This window comes from Saccopteryx bilineata, chromosome 2 (genome assembly GCF_036850765.1).
Source record: "Saccopteryx bilineata isolate mSacBil1 chromosome 2, mSacBil1_pri_phased_curated, whole genome shotgun sequence".
Lineage (NCBI taxonomy): Eukaryota > Metazoa > Chordata > Mammalia > Chiroptera > Emballonuridae > Saccopteryx > Saccopteryx bilineata.
In genome coordinates, this window is record NC_089491.1 from 351,739,891 (window position 1) to 351,758,983 (window position 19,093).

The 19,093-nt window shown below is 59.0% G+C and overlaps 2 protein-coding genes and 1 long non-coding RNA gene across 7 annotated transcripts in view; 1 reads left to right on the forward strand and 2 right to left on the reverse strand.

Moving 5' to 3' along the window:
- Positions 1 to 97: 97 nt before the first annotated feature.
- On the reverse strand, positions 98 to 9,190 carry TBX2 (T-box transcription factor 2). The gene is made up of 7 exons (XM_066262737.1): positions 8,484 to 9,190; positions 7,130 to 7,397; positions 6,006 to 6,152; positions 4,716 to 4,792; positions 4,453 to 4,616; positions 3,345 to 3,982; positions 98 to 1,182 (listed from the first exon to the last, which is right to left on the reverse strand). The coding sequence occupies exons 1-7, from the start codon at positions 8,876 to 8,878 to the stop codon at positions 727 to 729; spliced, it is 2,145 nt and encodes a 714-aa protein (XP_066118834.1). The 5' UTR covers positions 8,879 to 9,190; the 3' UTR covers positions 98 to 726.
- LOC136326577 (uncharacterized) lies at positions 8,721 to 15,558 on the forward strand. Of its 2 annotated transcripts, none has more exons than XR_010729474.1 (3): positions 8,721 to 8,839; positions 14,763 to 14,943; positions 15,282 to 15,558. It is a non-coding gene; the product is annotated as an uncharacterized lncRNA (long non-coding RNA). The 2 variants fall into 2 exon arrangements; XR_010729473.1 differs by lacking the exon at positions 8,721 to 8,839 and adding an exon at positions 9,434 to 9,800 and having other exon boundaries at positions 15,282 to 15,557.
- A 595-nt stretch (positions 15,559 to 16,153) lies between these two features.
- The window catches only part of BCAS3 (BCAS3 microtubule associated cell migration factor), a 633,266-nt gene continuing 630,326 nt past the window's right edge, over positions 16,154 to 19,093 (reverse strand). For all 4 annotated transcript variants that reach the window (XM_066262741.1, XM_066262742.1, XM_066262738.1 and 1 more), the window contains one exon: positions 16,154 to 16,921. In XM_066262741.1, the coding sequence (XP_066118838.1) occupies positions 16,773 to 16,921 (149 nt within the window). In that variant the 3' untranslated portion in view covers positions 16,154 to 16,772. The remainder of the gene's footprint in view (positions 16,922 to 19,093) is intronic.

Here is a 19,093-nt window from a genome sequence, read left to right on the forward strand (position 1 = left end):
TTAAAAGCTATGAGTTAATCTCTAAATATTATGTACACAGCAATGTACACCTTTGAATAAATTAATACCAATTTGCATATTCTGGGAATCTTAAAGCTTATTTACACAAATTACCATTTATTTCATAAATATCTTTTTTCCCCCCTGGGGACTCAAGGCAGAAGTACCACTCCCTCCGCTGATTCAGGGGTGGAAGGGCGCCTGTCTCTTGGGGAAAGGGATCGGGAGGACTAAAAGAACAGGGCTCAGGTCTCTCCCATCTCAAGTCTACACTGACTTGTCTTCCCCAACGCCAGCATCCCTCATCCCAGACAATCAGGCGGTCCAGGGAGGAGGCGAGGGCCTCTGGGGCTCCCTCTGAAGTTCCCACCCCTAATCCCTGCACCTTCTGGCTCCTGAAGAGGCTGCTAGGCTGGCGATGAGGTCTCCCCACAGCGATGGAGGACCCGAACATGCCCCCGGAACGATGCCACCTTGACACTGGAGCAAACCCAGACTGAGTCTAGGGGCTCCAAGTTGACTGTGATCCCGAGAGTGGGATTCCTTGTGAGGCCCAGGGAGGTGTCCCAGGCCCCAGCTGGCTGGTCAGGGCTCTATTCTGGCTGCTTCCGCCCGCTTTTGCTGTTTTATTTAAATAAATACCCATTCTGTGCTGTACAGGTCCCAAGTAGCAGGGGCTGGCATCCCGGGAGGCCAGCGTGGCAGCGGAGCAGCTGGGCAGCCCCCTCACTTGGGAGACTCCCTGCCGGGGGAGAGGGCTCGCTGGCTCTCCAGCCCACTCACCAGTCTCTGAATGCTTTGCAGTTCACTGGCCGCCTCTTTGGCTGAGCCGCTGGGCGAGAGGGCACCACGGGGAGGGGCACCCACTTTACGGAGAGCCAGCTCGGGCAGCGGGCTGGGCTCCCGACTGTTGCCGCCTGCAGCCTTGGAGCCCTCCGCTGCTGCCAGCCCAGTGGTGAGGAGACTAGTGCTAGGCGGGATGGTGACAGGGATCTGGTAGGGGCTGAAGCGCAGACGGGGCCGGGCACTGCCCAGAAAGGGGCTCCGGGAGAGGGAACCAGCTGCAGCAGCGGCTGCAGCTGCAGCACTGGTGGCCGGCAGAGCGGAGGCGGCTGCCGCAGCGGCTGCCATGTAGGTGTAGGGGTAGGGGAAGAGGCCTCCGAAAGTGGGCATTGGGATTCCCTGGAAAACAAAACAAAACAGAACAACACAAGGGTTAGGCATCAGGCCTGAGGTGTTCCTGGGGGTGAGGGGGGTGCTGGGGTGGTACTACAACTAAAACTCCTTGCCCTACAATTTTAGGAATAGAAGACCAGAGCTCACATAACTATAACCCCAAGCAGCACAGGTAGGCATGAGCCAGTACGCCTGTGGCCTAACCTAGTTAGAAAAGGAGCTCACTTCAGGTTAACACAAAGGCCTGGCACCATTAAGCTCTGTGCCAGTAGGAGTAAGGGGAAGGACATTCCAGCTGGTTGAACTAGCATAGCCAAAGGCCCAGAGGGAGGGCACAGGGCAGGCATAGGGCCAGGTGGCAAGCTGGCAGCTCAGGCTGTCTTGGGAGGCTCTGCTCGCCTAGAACAGTGTCCTCCCCAGCCCTTCTATCTGCAGGTGCCCCAAAGTCTGAGGAAGCACAGGCAGGAGAGAGGAGCTTTGTAAATCCTCCCTCTGCCTGCCCACCTGCTCAGAGGTCTCTGCCTGGGCCAGGAGAAGGGCACATGCCAATCAGTTTATAAACTGAATATTCTATAAAGAACTCCTGGCGGCCCCTCAGTGGCAGCTGAGGAAGGAATGTAGTCTTTGCCTGTGGAGAGCACAGTAGCCAGTAAACCTTGGGTAAACACCGCCTGAGTCCATGAGGCCCGACTTTTGGATTATCTGACCTTTGAAATAATGGCTCACTCCCCAGAGTATGTGGGTATGGGGAGGAGGGCAGGAAGCCGACTGTGCTGGGCTTTTAGGGAGACTCAGGCCTGGCTCAGGCAGGGAGAAAAAAAAGTAGCTTAGTCAGAAATGAAAAAATATCCTTCCTAGAAGGTCAAGCCCTACTGGGCATTCAGACCTGGCATCTCAAGTTGGGAGGAAAGAGCGAGGCATCAGATCTCCCAGGATTTGGCTCTACCTGATGGCCAGGGGTGGGCTACCCTGGCTTGGGTACTCAACCACTAGCAGTATACCAAGGGATGCTTCCTGAGTGTTAGGAACTCTCACCCTGGCCTTGTACCTGTTGACCAGGCTGTGTGTGCAAGCTGTGTCATCCCTATGATCTCTTTGATACCCATGCTCATCACCAGAAATTGTCTAGGGAGGAGACATTCATACAGAATCAGATTCCACCTCCAGGTCCTGAACTCCACTTTCCAGAAGCTTCCCTGCCAGCTCAGAGACCTAGATATGTGATGTTAGTGCCTCCAAAACCAAACACTCACTCCACATACCCCCATTAAGCTCTGTTTAAAACCTATTTCAGAATCTCCTCCCCCACTTTAAAAAATATTTGCTTCTGAACGAAAAGAGCCGTCTCAGACCTGAATTCCTATTTTCCTTCCCGTAAGATACGATCTCAAGGGTTCAATTTGCCAGAAACCTCAGAGGGAAGAAAATGAATGAAGAGAATCCAAATCTTTCCACAGGGAATATTCCACCCAAGCAACCAAAGAGGCCGCTCTCCCCATCCGATCTCCTTATTTTGCTGCCGGCCACAGTTTAATAACCTCTCCCCTGGGAGCTCAGGATTTCAACCTGAGGCTGGGGAGCGGAGCTCCTTTTCCCTGAGATGTGTGGCTGGGGGAGTTCGGAGACCCAAAATGGGGGAAGTCCTTTGCCAGGTCAGAGGACTTCCTGGGGGGCCTGAAAAAGGCATTTGGAGGTGGGTCATTTTGGTGATCAATTGTCCAGAAAAACATTGCAAAATGTCCTACTCCTTTGTCCAGCCCCCTTGGCCTTTCAGGGACTGATAGTGAGCGAAGGGTCTTTAGTCTCAAGCAACATGTCCTGAGGCCAGGAAAGTGGACTTCCCAAAGCCAGGGGCAGCCCCAGTTTGTCCGAGCAGGAAGAATCCAGTGGGTGCCTCATTCTATGTTCTGGTTATAGGGACTGAAAGACGCCTAGAGAGGGTCAGGGCCTTGCCCAAGGTCTGACAGGAGTCAGACTGATTGTCCTGTTCAGACCCTGGCCCTATGGTCTTAGTATCCCTGAACCTAGGTGTCCCATCAGGTCTCCGCAGGAAGGAATCCTTGCCTGCCATTATCTCAGAGCGCCTTTGGCGCGCTTAAACCCTGTGCCCAGCCATCCACATTGTTCTTCCTCCCTCCATGGTGATGCCACCAGATCACAGGCCTTACCTGAGATGCCAGCATGTGCTGGGAGAGGTGGAACGGGAAGGGCGCGGCGGTGCTCGCTGCACTGACCGCGGGACCCAGCCCGCCTGCGTCTAGCCCGGTGGTAGTCCCGGGGCCGCCGCCTCCGCCATTGCCACCGCCGCCTGCTACCGAGGCCAGCAGGTGGCCCATGCCCATGGCAGAGAAGGCTCCAGGGCCCATGGCAAACTGTCCCGGGTGCAGAAAGAGCGGCTGGCCGGCCCCCAGTGGCCCGAAAAACTGCTGCCCGTGCAGATGGCCGGAGAAAGCCAGTCCCGGGAGGTGGCCGGCGCCCAGAGGGGAAGCACTGTCTGTCTGTACCACCAGTGGTGCCAGGCTGGGCTCCTTGCCCTCACCCGCCTCCTTGCGCCCATCGTCCTTCCGCCGGGCTTCAGCCCGCTCCTTCTCTAGGCTCCGCAGACCAAACGGGCCGTCCCCACCGCTCTCCGCGGGCTCTTTGCCCCTCTCCGGGCTGCGCCGCTCCCGGGAGCGCTCGGGTTCGGTCAAGCGAGGGGGGCTGCTGCCATCCAGGGCCGGGCTGCGGCCTAGCGCCGGGCCGGTGCGCTCCTCGCTCAGCCTCTCGGGTTCTGGGTCGCTGTCTGCGGTGAACGATTTATCCTCGGCTGCAGGGAGGAGAGGCCGTGTGGAATTATAGGGACCCGAGAAGAGACCTTCGGGAGGCTCTACTGGTGTCCGGGGCGGTCGGAAAGATTTGGAAAGGCCTGCCGTCGGGGAGGGCTAGTCGAAGGTCTCGGGATCCCCTGTCGGGCAAGGGGCAGTGGCAGGTTACCCAACCCAAGACCTATACACAGTGGGGGACAGTGAGCCCTGTGGAGGTTCCTTTACTGCCAGAGTCACACAGCAGCAGGAACCGAGCTCGGAGTCCAGCCGGATCTTCTGGCTACGGACCAGACCGATCGGACCGTTCCCACGGGGTGGGGAGCATCCTGACTGGAAGCTCCATCCCAGGCACACTGCTGATGCTTCCCCGGGCCTTAAGGTTAGCCTGACGCTGAGCCAAGAGTCAGCCAAGGCGCTGAGGAGACCCTCCCTTCCCCCTTCCCCACCCACGGTCCGACCGCCCGGCCCTCACCTCTGGTCCGGTGCAGGCGAAGGGGACTAGGCGCTACCCCCGGGGACGGTGGAGGCTCCCGTGCGGGGGGAGGGTCGCAAGACGAGGCGTCCGACTCCGCACCGTCGCGTTCCGGCTTGCAGTGTTCTTCGTACAAGCGCAGAGAAGGCAGAGTCAGCTGCTTCCTGGAGGAACGGAGGGAGCGGGTTTGAAGGGAGCGCGCCTCTACCCTCACGACCTGCTCCCCCAGGCCCTCTTCGCAGAGTGGTCCGCTCTTCCCTTACCTTTTCTCCCTCCTGCCGTTGCCGGTGTCCCGGAATCCCTTGGCAAACGGGTTGTTGTCGATCTTCAGCTGCGTGATCTGCGGGAACCGAGGGGGAGGCTCCAGGTCAGGGTGCAGCTCAACCAGCCTGGCCTGAGGCACGCCGAGGTAAACAGCTGCCCGCCCACAGGAGAGCCCGCAGTGTCCACTTGGTACCCTCCTGCCTGCGATGGGCAACTCTAAGCCCATAGGCGAGGTGAGGCCAGCAGCCATGCCTCCAGAAAAGCGACAGTCTCTCCTCCAAAGTCCTGGAGGCAGATCTCTCAAAGTGCATACACAGGACCAGAACTGTGCGCACAGAATAGCAATCTGCCCAAGCATGCGTACAGGCCCCAGCACGCACACGAATGGGGCACCTGAGCAGACCGCACAGAGACAGCCGAGCACACGCAGGTCCCAGGTCCGTAAACATATAAAAGACAAGTCACACTGACAGGCCCGCTCACACTCAAGTACACACAGACAAAAACAAGTGCCCACAGAACAAACGAGTCAACACGCCTCCACACATATCTAGGGCGCCCCAAATGGTGCACGCATATTTGAGCGTACACATCGGTTCACAAAGACAGAAGGACCATCAGGACACTTGGACATTCTCATTCACGGAAGAGTAGTACACGTGGGGACGGACTTAATGGGGGTGGTGCTTTGTCCCTTTAAAGAGAAGATGTTAAACGGCAGGAAACAGAAAAAGCCCTTTGGCTTGAAGGGAAAGTCTTGTCTTGAAGCACCTCTCCAGAGGTCCAGGGCCTGGAGGAATGGCCCAAAGGGGGTCGCTTTGAGGGCTGTGTCACCTGTCCCGACATTTGGCTCCCCCGGGGAGAGTGAAAACTGGGCCCCAGGTTCCTAGCTGGAGTTCCTAGCATCGGAGAGCCTGGGCAGATTGCCTCAGGAGCCCTCTCTTCATTTAAATTCCCATCCTTGAGCCAAGATTTAAACAAATGAAATGTAAAATTGTCAGCGCGCCCTGAGTCTCTGCTAATTGCTAAGTAAACATCCCCAATCCCAAGAGTGTCCAGCTGTTGCGCGCCCCAGGGAGCCTGTGTGTACGTGTCCTGGACTTGGGAGGGAGCCTAACGGATGGATTTCGGTGGGTGCTGCGCTTACAGATGAGAGACTGTGCTCCGGAGTGGGCTGTGAGGGAGCAGGGTGGTTGCCGGGAGCTGCGAACGGATGTGAGTGGAGGGTTGGAGCTGCACGTGTGTAGGGGCGTCGGTGCAGGGGCTGGGCCCGCCGCCCTCCCGCGCACCTTGTCGTTCTGGTAGGCAGTGACCGCGATGAAGTCGGTCTCCGGGAACACGTAGGTGCGGAAGGTGCTGTAGGGCAGCTTCAAGATGTCGTTGGCTCGCACAATGTGGAAGCGCGGTTGGTACTTGTGCATAGAGTTCAGGATGGTCTGTCGGAAGGGCGCGGGTCAGCTGGCAGCCCTCAGCCTTTGGCCGGAGCATTTTTGCTCTCTGGGGAACCGACCTCTTTCCATTTCTGTCTTTCACATGGTTCTGCTTTCCCTACTCCTCCACCCCCCCCTTGTTATTTTCTCGTGTCTTCCCTGCTCTTTTTCTCACTTCTTTTTCTTTTAATTCTGTTACCCTTTCAATTTTCTTTATCACAGTTTCTCACTCTTGCACTCCATTAAAAAAAATTACCCCGGTTGAAAATAGAAATAAAACAAAATAAAAATCCTCCACAACTCTACTCTTAACCTCTGTCCCAGGACTCATTGCTAAGTCCTAGTTAACCCACGGAGAGATTGGGAACTTCAAGGGGCTCACAGACTGCCCTAACTTCGAGTAGGCAACCCCTTTCCTTCTGTAAACTGCCCCTTCCCGTTCACTGGGGTCCTGACTCTGGTAGAAACGGAGAGAACCCCCAAACTCCCTCCTCCTGGTCTGGCATCTGCTTGGAGGAGGAAAGGGAGTCTCAGAGAGGATGTAGAGGGGCTGGTTTAACTTTTAAATCTTTTAAGTTGGGTTGAGGGACACAGGCCTTGGGGAAGGGTGAAGAAAAACGGAGGTTGTGGTCAGGTCTTCCAAGCTCAAGACCAGCGACTGCACGACGGAGTCCCAGCCACACCTGCATCCCACTGGTCGCCAGAAAGGGCTTTTCCAAGGCCCGACCCAAGCCGAGATTGTGAGCAGCCTATAACTTGCCCTTACTCTGCCATTCCCCAGGCTTACAGAGCAGAACCCACTGGGCCGAGGCCCAGCGGTCGGGCGTAAGCCACAAGGCGGTGACCTGGGCAGGGGCACTCTGGGGACTCTGCCAGCGCTTCCCTCTGGGGAATCCCCCTGTCCCACTCTTCAACCCTGCGCTGCAATGCTGCCTAAGTGCGCACTCTCCGGCCTCCCACCCCCAAGCCTGCCCCACACTCACAAAACCGTGTTTGTCGGAGATGTTGTTAGTCAGCTTCAGCTTGTGGAAGGCCACAGGCTTGGCCATCCACTGCTCTCCCGTGGCCGGGCTGTCCGGGTGGATGTACATGCGTTTGGGCATCTCCGGATCGGCCTTACCGGCCACCATCCAGCGCGAATTATGGAATTTATACCGGCAATCATCAGCGGCCACAATGTCCATCAGCAGGATGTATTTGGCCTTCTTGTCCAGACCGCTGACTCGCACCTTGAATGGAGGAAACATCCGCCTACAAAGAAGAGAAAGGGACCCAGCTTTATGTCTATGTGCCCTCCCCTCCCCTCAACACACCACTGCCTGAAGCTTCCCCATCTGTGTTTCCCTGTGGTCGCTGTTCTGCCCCCTTATTGCTGCCTGGGAGACCCCACCTGTGGTTGTTACTCCTAGGAAATACCCTTTCTGTCTGTCAGATCTCTCATTATAAAACTTCGATGGCCCTGTGCTCAGATCTGCTGACCCTCTTTCACCTCATTTGAGATGAAAGCCAATGTCCAGGAAAGAAATCAAGACCCTCTAATAGTATACCCACTTCTGTTGAATCTCCCCGAAATTCGTTCAGGGTATACCTACTTAGGACAGAATCTCTCAGAAATAAATTCAGTTTGGAGAACTAGGTTACAGTACCGGACAAGGATCCTGACCCTAAAGTTCAGGGAAAGAGGACGAGCCTGAGGCCTTAACTCCCGGTGGCTGGGTGGCTGCCTCGAAGGGGGGAGGGTTTGGGCACTGTAGTTTTCGTTTGGCTTTAAGTCCTGGGGCGGTGTGTGTGTGTCTGGAGGTCCTTGCTCCTAGGCCGGGACGAGGCTCCCAGCCGGGTCAGGGCTGCGGCTGGGCCCCCTCCGCGCTCGCCGCCGGGAACCGAGCGGCCCTCGGGAACCAGCGGACCAGCTTGGGTTTAGCGGGGGTGCGGGTCCCATTCTACGATCCAGGGTCGGAAGAAAGGCCAGGAGACGGTGGCTCTCCCTGGAGCTCCACGCCAGACCGGGAGGCAGGAGAGCAAGGCCGCGGGGCTAAGAAGTTGCAACCGAGACCTTCGAGCCCCGCCAGGGTCGTGCCGCGGGGCCTCCTCGGTTTCGGGACTCAGAACAGTTGGAACTATTATCTAGGAGCATGTTTTCGTTTTATTCCATTTGGGAGACTTTGATGTGTTCGTTCTTAAAATATCGCTCGTATCAAATGAGAAAAGTAATTTGGTTGTCTGAGGGAGCTAAGCCTGGCGCGGGGCCGGAACCTGGAGCCGGGAGTTGTGGGCTCGGCGCGGTCGGGTCCCCCTGCCCTCCCACGCGTGCGCCCTCGGTCCAGCCGGCCGCCCTACCTCCCGGACTTGGTGATGACCATCTCCGTGCCCAGCTTGTGGAACTGGTCCCACAGCTCTTTGGCTTCCAGCGTCACCTTGGGGTCGTCCTCCACCTCGTCCTCGGGCTCCAGGCTCTTAAGCGAGCGCAGATGCGCGGCGGGCGGGTGCGGGCCGAGTGCCGAGACGTGCAGCCCCGCCTCGGCCGCCGCTGCGGCCGCTGCCGCTGCGGCCGCCGCCCCCGCCAGGCCCGGGTCAGGCAGAGGCTTGGCCAGCGCGCCCGGCGGCAGTGCGAGCGCCGGGAAGAAGGAGGGCTGCGCCGCCGCCAGGAAGGCGGACATGGGGAAGTCGGCCGGCCGTGGCGCGTGGAACGGATGGTAAGCCATGGCGCTGGCCGCCAGCGCCGGCTCTCTCATCGGGACATCCGGCCCAGGCACCCGGGGGCCGGGGCCGGGGGCGCGGGGCTCGGACCCCCGGCCCGGGCGGCGGCGCGCGAGGAGGAAGGGCGACCCGGGTAGCAAGCGCGGCGGCGGCTCCTCCCGGCTCCCGGTCTGGCGCACGGCGAGGGGCGCGGGGTTCTGAGAGCGGGGGTGGCGGGGGCTCTGCGCGGGGCTGGGCTGGGCTGGCTCGCTCCGGCGCCGGGGACCACGCGCGACTGGTTAGATCTTGTCGTGATCTCTGGAAAACTGTGACTATCTCACATGTCCTGCCCTGCTCGGATCCCCTGCGCTAACGAGCCAGGCCCCCCTTGATTGCTGATTTTACGCTTTTTGGACCAATTGTGGGTCTCCGGGGGCGGGGTTTTGACAGCTCAGGCCAAGCTCCGGTCGGGAGGGGGGGCCAGGGAGAAGGTGTCGGAAGCCTCAGCAGTAAGAAAACATGTCAACAGAATAAAATATTAACCAATGACGGGCCAGCGGGCCCCGAGACCCCTCCCCCTGCCCCGGCCCCCACCCCGCGCCGGTGCCTGAGGCTGCTTGCGCCCGGACGGGGAAGCGCGGCTGGCCGACCCAACCGGCTGAATGGGCCTGAGGTTGGGGGCGCCCGGGTCTTAGGGCCCTGGGGAAGGACCCCCAGCCGCACGCCGGTCCCCAGTACAAAGCATTGACACGGCCCCGGAGAGGAGAGGGGTCGCCCTCCTTCCCCTGCGCCGGGCCGCCCGGCCGCTCTGGCCTGCGCCCTAGCTTGGCCTCCGACTCCGCTCCCGGCCACGGCGCCGCCCGGGGCCCCTGCACTCCGGAGGGAGGCTGCTGGTGCTGGAATGAGAGGCCGGTGGGCGGGCGAATCGGGAGGCGCGGCGGCCGAGGTCCCGGAGCGGAACCCAGGTGGCCGGAGCTGGTGAGTGGAGCCGTGGCAGAGCCCTGATGGGGCTGGCGTGGGCGGGAGCGGGACTCGCGGCCTTGCACTCGGGAAACGCTGGAACCCCCTAGCCGGTGCCGCCCCTCACCGTAAGACTCAGGAGAAACCTGGAGTCCCGGTCAAGACCTGAACTCCACTTAGTATCTGTCCGCATCCCGACCCAGCCCTGAGCCCTCCGAAAGCCAGGAGAGAGGGTCCTGGGGGCCAGGAAGGGAACACACCTTTCGCCGAGCATAAGGCGGCACCGCGCAGGCCGATACCGGTCCCCAAGATTCTTGACCCGCAACCCAACGAATTTTCGCCACACCCGGTACCGGAGACATAAGTCTCCCTCATTCTAAATGCAGGCAGCCTCCTTCAGCTTCCACCACTTTCCTCGAGTTTCCAGCGCTAGCAAGCGCAGGTCTCCCAAGTTCAGCAGTGCTCAGCGGTGGGGTCGGAATGTCTTGCGCACCTGTGGTTGAACAACGCCCCCCATGGTTGAACCCACTTTCCTCATCCAGTCTTCGTTTTCCGGCAGCCCCAGTATTCCCCCACCCCTGTCAATGTGTGTGTGTGTGCGCGCGTGTGTGTTACGCCCTGTGTGGTGGTGCCCTCTTTGCGCAGCAGGAGCGGCAACTTAAGGCACGCTCTTAGAGAATGAAGCGACCACACACCTGCCTTGAATCTGGCTGGGGCGCCGACACTTAGACTGATTCCTGGCAGTCGTGTACCGAACAAGACGGACCTCTCACTAGACGTGGGTGACACTCCTGCCCGCACAATCAAAGCAAGTGCGTGTGAGTTCGGCGGGTGTGGGCCCAGTGCCCGCGGGGTGAGCGTGCACAGCCCACACCCGACAGTGCCCCAGGCAACCCCGCTCAGCCGCTCCCCACACGCAGTCTCAAGGCGCCTTGTCGCTGCGCGCTCGAATCTGGAATGTTAAAGCCTGATCACACTGGGCACTTGGGGTTCGGGACAGGCGGAGTTGTTTGACCTCCGCAACCATTTTTCTATTTTTTCCGATCGGGCCCTGGAGCTGTCGTAATTGTCCAACCCAGCATTCAAATGGGCACCGTTCCCACAGGGTTTTTTTTTTTTTTTTCTCCACGACCTCGCTCTTGAATGGGTCGCTCCTCACTGCCTTCTCTCTGTCCAGAACGAATCTTCGCCTCTGCACTGTGCAGTCTATGCGGCCGGGACAAGATCCGTTGCAGCTTTGCACAGGAAAAGCCCCGAGGGCTCTATCTCAGGCAGGATGCGGCCCCTCAGGGAAGGATGTGTGTGGACAGGTTTGCACAATCGGTGAGGGTACCAGATAATAGCCAGGGCAGCATTCCTTAGCCGGGAATCCAAGTAAGGACCTGAAAACCCGTGAATACATTTGCAAAGTCGTGTGTGCACACGTACTTTCGTACTTGTAAGAATATGTGCACACCTAACTGTGTGCAATTTGGACATTTTCCTGGGGAAAGTCCGTAGGTGGTCCAGGAGTTCAAGGCCTGAACCCCTGGAGAGAGTTTGATACACGCTGGCCTGAGCTATTTGCCCAAGAAACCCGGTGGCGACGGTGCAGCGGCTGCATTTGGGGACCTCAACCTCAACTGGCCACTGGAACTGGACCTCGGACCTGCCATCCGGCGGCCACAGGCTCTTTCTTGGCCAGGCCCCCACCATCTAACCTGTCCTGCCGTCCCCAATGGACCCGAGGTTCTGCTGCAGCCACTCTCAAGATTCTGAATCCATCCCCCCCCCCCCCCCCCCCCCCCCCCCGTCCCCCCAGTCACAACTCGCCAGCAGTGAGGAATATTCTTGGCTCATCGAAAACCAGAGCAGGGGAGGCTCAGGATCGGCCCCTCCCCCACCTGGGTCTACCCCTCTTCCGCGTCACGGGAACAGGCGCCTCTGGGGGGTCCCCAGGGCTGAGCGTGCTTGTCTCTTTAAGAGGCCCCGGGGGGCGCCTTGCGAGCAGCCCAGGGCTGGAGGGGGAGGGCTCGGGCGGGGGCGGCTGGCGCCAGGCGGCCGAGGCTCCACAACAAAGCTCCGGCCCCTGTCACTTCGCATCGGCCGGGCTTCGCAGACGGGCGGGGGACGCGCGCTCAGCCGCCCCTCCCACCCCCCCTCTCCTAAGCCCTCCTGGGCCCAGGCGTCGGGCCGGCGCGGGCAGCCCTACCTCCTGTCCGTTGCACGCACTCAGTACGTTCAGCGCTTCTCGCAATAAGGAAATCCCACAAGCGCGGCCTGGGCCAGGTGGTGCCGCGGTCTGGAGTCTGGCTGGGCTGCCTGTCGGTCCTTGACCTCATAACCTTTTGTGGGGGGGTCAAAGGCTATTGCTAGAACCTTCCCTGGGTTGGTCCCCCACTGTGTCTTTGGTGTGTGTGACTGGGCGTGGATCTGCATGAGCCTGCAGGGATGGCTGGAGAATGTATGGTCCTGTGGCAGAGGAGACGTGCATCGGGTACTGGCGAGAGGTTGGTATAAGTGCACAGTTGTATGAGTGTGCTCAGGCTAAGCTCGGGTGATGTGTGTGGCCCTATGCATGTCATTAACCAGCAGTGGAGGTGCAGTCTCGGTCTTAGCGTGTTGTGTGTAGGGGGGGAGGGGGCGGATATTCACAGAGTTGCTTCCCATCCCGGGTTCCAGGCCGGACCCGCACCTCCCGGAGCCTTGGCGCCAGGGAGGCCCGTTTAGCGGCCGAGGCTGGCTCCCCCGCGGTCCCGGTCTGGCTGGAGTGAGGGCCGCGGCCTCGATGACCCCAGCCCGCAGCGGCCCGGCCTGTCCCGTCCACTTAGACAAATTGCGGCTGACAGGCGCGTAGTCTCTCTGGAGTCGCCGCCCGCCCGTCGCCTCCCTCCCGACCCAATTACCCGGTGCAGGGTCGGGCCAAGTGTCTGGGATGGGGCCGGGGGGCGCGCGGAGAGCGTGAGCGCAACCTCTTCCCGACAGCGTGTGGCCCCGGCCTTAAGCCGGGACAGGTGGCGGGGCCACTTCTTCTGGCTCGGTCCGGGTTAGTGTCTGAAGAGCCACAGCCTGTGTGGCCCAGTCTCCAATCTTCCAGTCTGATGTGAAGGCGACATACCAGCCTCGCCAATGTGGCCCGGGACAGACCTGGCCTTACTCTGCACCTGAGCCGGCAACCGACGGCGTGCCCCGCCAGATTTGGACTACTTTTCCAGAGTTTTTGGGATCCCATAACCGTGGGAGCTCCAAACTATTCGCGCTCTGGGGTCGAGGTCCGCGGGTCGCAGCTGATTGGCATCCGGAGTCGGCAAAAGTGAGATGCACATCTGTGAACCTGCGTGTGTGTGGACGTGCACGGATGTGACATCGTGGGTGTCTGGGATCGCAGCAGTGTGAACAGGCCACGCTGCCTGTGGCCTGAGAAAGGGGGCAAAGTGCAGCAGGACCCCTAGGACCAGCCCACCTGCCCAGAAAGGGCGGGGCTGGTCTGCGCTGAGTGCTCATTAGGCTCTTGATTCGCTTTTGGAAACGCTTTCGCAGGGAGCGGGCCGGGATACCTGCAGCAGCCCCACCGACAGCGCACCAGAATCCGGGCTCCAACTGCGAGGCACCCGCCCTCTCTCTCCCCGCAGGAGAGCTACCTGGCCTGTCAGATTAGCCTCCCCGCCTGGAACCAACCTTTTGGCCTTCTGACCTGCAGCTTCCTCTTTGCCTTCTTTGGCCTTATTGCTCCTATTCGCAGGACATGCTCCCCTCCCCCTCCTTTAAGAGGAGGACTCTGAAGCCCAGCGGTGCAGTAATTTGCCCAGGCTACACAGCTGCCAGTGGCAAAGACCCTAGGATTTTGAAAGGCAGCAAGGTCGAATCCACTCCTTAGAAGGTGCCAGTGTCACCACTATCCTGGTAGCTACCCCTGCTCATACAGAAAGGCAACTCTGAGACTCCAGGGCGCCACCCTCAGGCTGGGACCTTGCTTTGAATACAAGACATAAAAGATGCTCACTCCCTCTGCCCCTAGTTTCCAGCTCTCCGTCTACAGGAAGGGGGCTGCCTTCACCATTACACAGGGGCAACGAAGCAGCTTCAGAGTCAGTCAGGGGCAGGAGCTCCTAGGGCTAGGGGAGGAGGTGAGTGAATTCAGAGATTTGATTCTTGAGGAGACACAGGTCAGCACAGAATGACTCTCAAGGGAACTAACTGGCCAGGGCATGGAAGGCAGCAAGGAGCAGAGAGGCTGTGTCACTTCATGACCTTGGGCAAGGCCCTGGTTTTCTCTGGGGCTCAGGCTTCTCTGCGAAATGAGGACCAAATAGTACTTTTAGGTATCTTCTAGTTTAGAGGTTCTCACATCTGAAAATCAGAAAAATCAGCACTGAGAAACCATTTCCAATCCCAGACTGGCAGCTGCCTGCTCTGGCCTCCGCCTGCTTCCAGAGGAGCAGACACTGGTACTTGTCAGAGTGCTTGTGCACCAGAATTTGCCTTGTGACCATTGGGCCCTTTCTCAAATCAACCCCAGACAATGCCTTCCCTTCTTGAGCCACCCGAGCTTCCGTCAGCCTCCTCGAAGACATGACGATATTTTTCCTCCATCAAACTGAGAGAACACCCATAGTGATTTGCTTGTTGAGCAGGTACTGCTGTGACAATCAGGGAGGTCACAATGCTTCCTCAAGGTCAAAAGGTCAGGCCACAATTAGATGCATGTTCTGATGGCCTTCTAGGTGATGCCATCGTGGAGGTCTACTGGAGAGAGGCAGAGACTGCCCTGAGTGTTATCTCTAAAGGATGGGAGGCTGGTTGTTGTGGGCAGTAAGGTCCCCCACCCTGGGGCCCAGCTCTCACTTCCAGCTGATTACAGGCTGTGGCATGGTCCATAACCTCCCCAATTAGTCGGAGGCCAGGCCCAAGGCCTCTCTGATAACCCGAGCTCCAGTGGCAGCCGCCATGGGGCCAGCTTATCTGGCCTCTCTTATCCTCCCCCTCCCCCCACACACTCAGTTGCCCTGGCTGTGAGCAGATGAATAACCAGATTGTCCTGCAAGCTCAGCCGGCAAGTCCAGCCCTACACCCACCACTTTCCCTGACTGGAGGCGGCCACAGCTGTTTTGCACCCCCTGGAGGGAAAGGGCTGAGCCAGGGAGGACTTCTGACTCTAAGCTGCCAGCCGGTTCCCTGCATGGTAGGAGAGAGCTCCTGAATCTCCATCTTTGCCCCATCCCCGTGCCTTAGGGTGAGTTCGGAGGGGCTCACCCTTCCTAGAGCTCTGGACTCATCCCCAGGGAGCCAGTCCTTGGGTAGTATGCACAGGCAGCTCGAGCTACCCCTTCTCCCATCCCCCTTTGACTGAAACACTGCTCTGGTGGGGATGGGGGGAGAGCTTTGCTGGGCACATCAATGTCTCCAATTCAGCTGAAATGGGGAAAAGCTGCTGCTCCCCCAGCAGCCACCACTGGCTGTGCCCAGGCCTCCTGACCTGCCAGCATGCCTTACTCTGCCATGTGATTTCTCACCCTGCAGGTTCCCAGGCAGGAGGGACTGGCTTCAGCCACCCTGTGCAGGGCCACGTACACAGCCTGCAGAACCTAGTGTGACTCAGGTCCCCCTTCTTCTAACATGCGCAACTGATCAGGCGGAGGGAACTGAAGATTAGATCTCTTCTCAGGTGCCAGGGCTCCAGGAGCCGCCCGGGCTCCCGCTGGACATTTGGGTGGGAAGGCCTGCTTGTTTGTGAACTCAGTTCCACTATAGCTGTTGCATTAAACTTCATCCCAAACCACACCTGGCTCAGTGGTTTCCTTTGATCCTCCCAGGCTTCTCTGGGGTCTCAGGGAAGTGGGGACTAGGGCTAGCATTATACCCCTTCCTGCTCAACACCCCCTTTTGCTCCCTCTGTTCCTGTCTCCTTCCTGCCCATCACTTTAGGTCCAGAATTGAGGGGAAGGGAGACAATGGTTCCAGCCAGGTTTCCTGAGAGAACAACGTTCAACTGCACCCTACACCTTCTGAGCTTGAGAAGAGAGACAATTACAGGTGCCTTCCCTGAAGATAAAGCCAGAGCCTTCACTACTCTCCTTCCCAGAGCAGCCCACCAGCGCGTGCCAAGGACCTGACTGGCCCTAACTGCCGCTGCCAGGGAGTCTTGGGCCTGTGGTGGCCCCAGAACTCATTGGCTCTAAAACAGTCAGGAAGGTTGGAGATTGGGTTTAAATCAGACCTCACCCAAATTCCAAAGCAAACATTCTCCTTTTCCTTCCTATCCCCTCGATGATGACTCCTCAGTTGTACATGTCAGGGTAACGGGTGTTGGGAGCAGGGACACATGGTCAGGCCCACAGGACTCTGCTCGGTGCCTGGAGAGGACCCTGACCCCAGCAACGGAGGGATGGACACCAACTGCAGCATGATTTATTAGACAAGACGTGCACTTTTTGACAAGGCCTCGGTAAGCACGGTTTCCTTCACTGAACAGTTCAGGACCAGGGTAAAAGGGCTTATAGGCAAGAAAGACAAATCCTTTCCATGAGCCAAAGGGGAAAGAAAAGAGGAAGGGGGCTTCTCCTTTCTTCCTCCTTCCCTAATACTCTGGCCTCACTCCCGAGGGAGTTTGACCAAGGGAAGCCAGGCATTGTATACCACAGCCACGAGTGGGCTGGGGCTGGCCCAAAATGCCTGGCCAAGCCTCCCACTCTCTCCCCACGCAGGCCCCTGTGGGTATGGATAGAAAATACAAAAGCGGATCCGACGCAGGACATCATGTGCAAACAGAGGAGGGAACGGGGCGTCTGCAGTCTCTTTCGGCCACAGCCCTGCTGACGGGCGTCAGAGTACACCGAGGTGCTTGGAGAAGCGTCTCTTCTCAATCCAGGGAGGGTGGGTGGCTTTTGTCACTAAGCTTGGGGAAGGTGGTTGGAGGAAGAGAAGCAGAGACTGAAGGGGAGGGCCAGAGCGAGGCTTCTCCTTCCTCCGGCAGGTGAGTGGGCCGGCCAGCCAGAAGCAGGTGGCTGGTACCTACGAGAAGCCGGTAGGGAAGAGGCTGAGGGGCTGACTCTCATTGGTGGGCAGCGGAGATCGGTAGCCATCGAAGTTTCTTGGGATGCTGCCACTGGTGGAACCTGAGCTGTTACTCAGAGTCTCGATGCTTCCCTCTCGCTGTAGTTCTGCAAGACAAGGAGAGGGCCAGGCCCGGTCAGAGTGCAGTCTGGGGAGGGGATCTGGGCTGCCTGTCTGGAGGCACCCATCTGGGTCCATTTATTTATAGCCTTCTGCAGGGGGATCCCCACATGCTCCCCAGATAGGACAGGTGGCAGCTCGGGTCACGGGCTCAGCGGAGGAGGGAGGAGCTCCCTTGGCTGACAGGTTCCAGGTGTTCCCTATTGTGGGGACCTCTTTAGGCCGGAAGTACGGCCACCCTGATGACTTGTCTGGACCACACTGTGGACATGTGCTCACGCCCGCACACATCCTCGCGTAGCACGCTCCCCAACTCCCTGAGCGGTCCCTGCCCTGGGTCTCAGGTCAGGCAGGAAGGGAGAAGCTGGGGCACGAGGAGTGCAGCTGCTCTGCCTGGTCTGTCCCCCCCCCCCTCCTCCGGCCACAGAGCTCCCGGCCTGGCGTAGCCACACACTGGCGCACTCATTCTACCCACACCGTCCGCCTGCTGGCCAGGCTCCGTTCGCCTTCGGCATCTCCTGCGAGGTGTCCTGTGTCCCTGCAGGAGGGAATGCCTATTTGAGGGGGCCCACTTGCCTGGAGTGCTTCCTTTCTTCCTTCTCAGCCCCAGGGTCCCCAGGAGGCCCCCCACGATGCACATGCTGGGTCAGCCTGGGAAGCAGGCAGGGCGGCTCCTGACCCTCCTCCACCTTTCCCCCGGCCCCAGCTCCCGACCCTCCTCCACCTCTCCCCCGGCCCGTCTGCCACAGCCGTGCTGCCATTTTGGACACAGCAACTGGTCTCATCTCACTCAGCTGGGGCACCTTACTAGCTGCCCAACCGTCTCTTGACCCGAGACAGGTGCTAGGGTGGTAGGCTGCGAATAGACATCCTTGGATGCTGAATGCAAGGAAAGAGGAATTTCTTCGTGTGTTTTTTTGAAAGTAGCAAGTTCCTATCCCCTCTCAGTGCCTCGAAGCGGGCTCTGAGTTGTGGTCACATACACCGCCAGGCAGATTCTCGGAGTCTGCCCCAAACCCAGACCCGCACTGCTCTTTCTCCAAGGTACTCCCATCTTGGACTGAGGGGGTCTCACTTGCCCACTTCGGAAGCTCAGGACCTCAAAGCAGTCATTTGAATCAGCAAGGTGTGTTCAAATGTTCCACCTATCTGGTCTGGCTTGAGACCTTTACCTGCAGCCTGCGCCCTCTCCCAGCCCCCTGCTGCCGCCACACACACACACACACACACACACACACACACACACGTGCACGCACGCACGCAGCACAGCTGGCTTTGGTTAGGGGATGGGTCATGCCCTTTGCTCCTGGACGGCCACTACCAGCCGCTCAGGAACTAACCACCGATCCCCACGTGCTGCAGGCTGTCCCCGAAGCACTGAGGCTGCCCAATAGCAGCCACAGGAAGGGGTTGGGGGAGTCTTGCCACCCTCCTGGGGCACTCAGGCTGCACCAGCCACACCTGCAAGGGTATACACCCCGACACCAGAACTTCTCTTGGCAGATGGGGGCATGCAAAGGAGGGGCTGTGGACACAGGCTGCGGGCCCGATCATGGTCCCTGATCTCCAAGAGGCACTGGCTGCCCCGTTGGGCCTGATCCTGGGATAAGAAAGTTATCTGGATACGGACAGGAAACAAGGTTACCGTGTGGACTCAATTCTTCCTCGCCCCCTTTTCAGCCTCACCCTAATTTGGTAGTGACAGGTCCTGTGCCAAGAGAGGGTGAGGACGGGAAAGCAAAGAATAGACCCTGGGGTTTCTATATGGAAGCTTCAGACTCCAAGAAAGCTCACTCCATCCCTTTTGCCCTCAAGCAAGCAGAGGAGTTTCTGAGAGACTCTGAGGCCCCCATTTGATTTTAGAGGCCCTTGCCCTCATACATGGCCATCCTGGCACTAGGGGGCGCTGACAGCAGGGCCAGGAGGGCAGGAGAGAGGAGCACTAGCAGTAAGTAGCAAGAAAAGCAGGGGCTTCCTTAGGCTCTGGATACCAGGCCAAGGAAGAAAGCCCCAGATGAAGGAGCAGGAAAGGCCACTAGAATGGGGAAGGTTGGCCCCTTTCCAGAGCGGGGGAACAGGCCCAACGTTCTTGGTGCAAAGTACCGACACATCCACACTGCCAAGGAAGCTGAGGAGACCGGAGCCCAGGTCCAAGCACG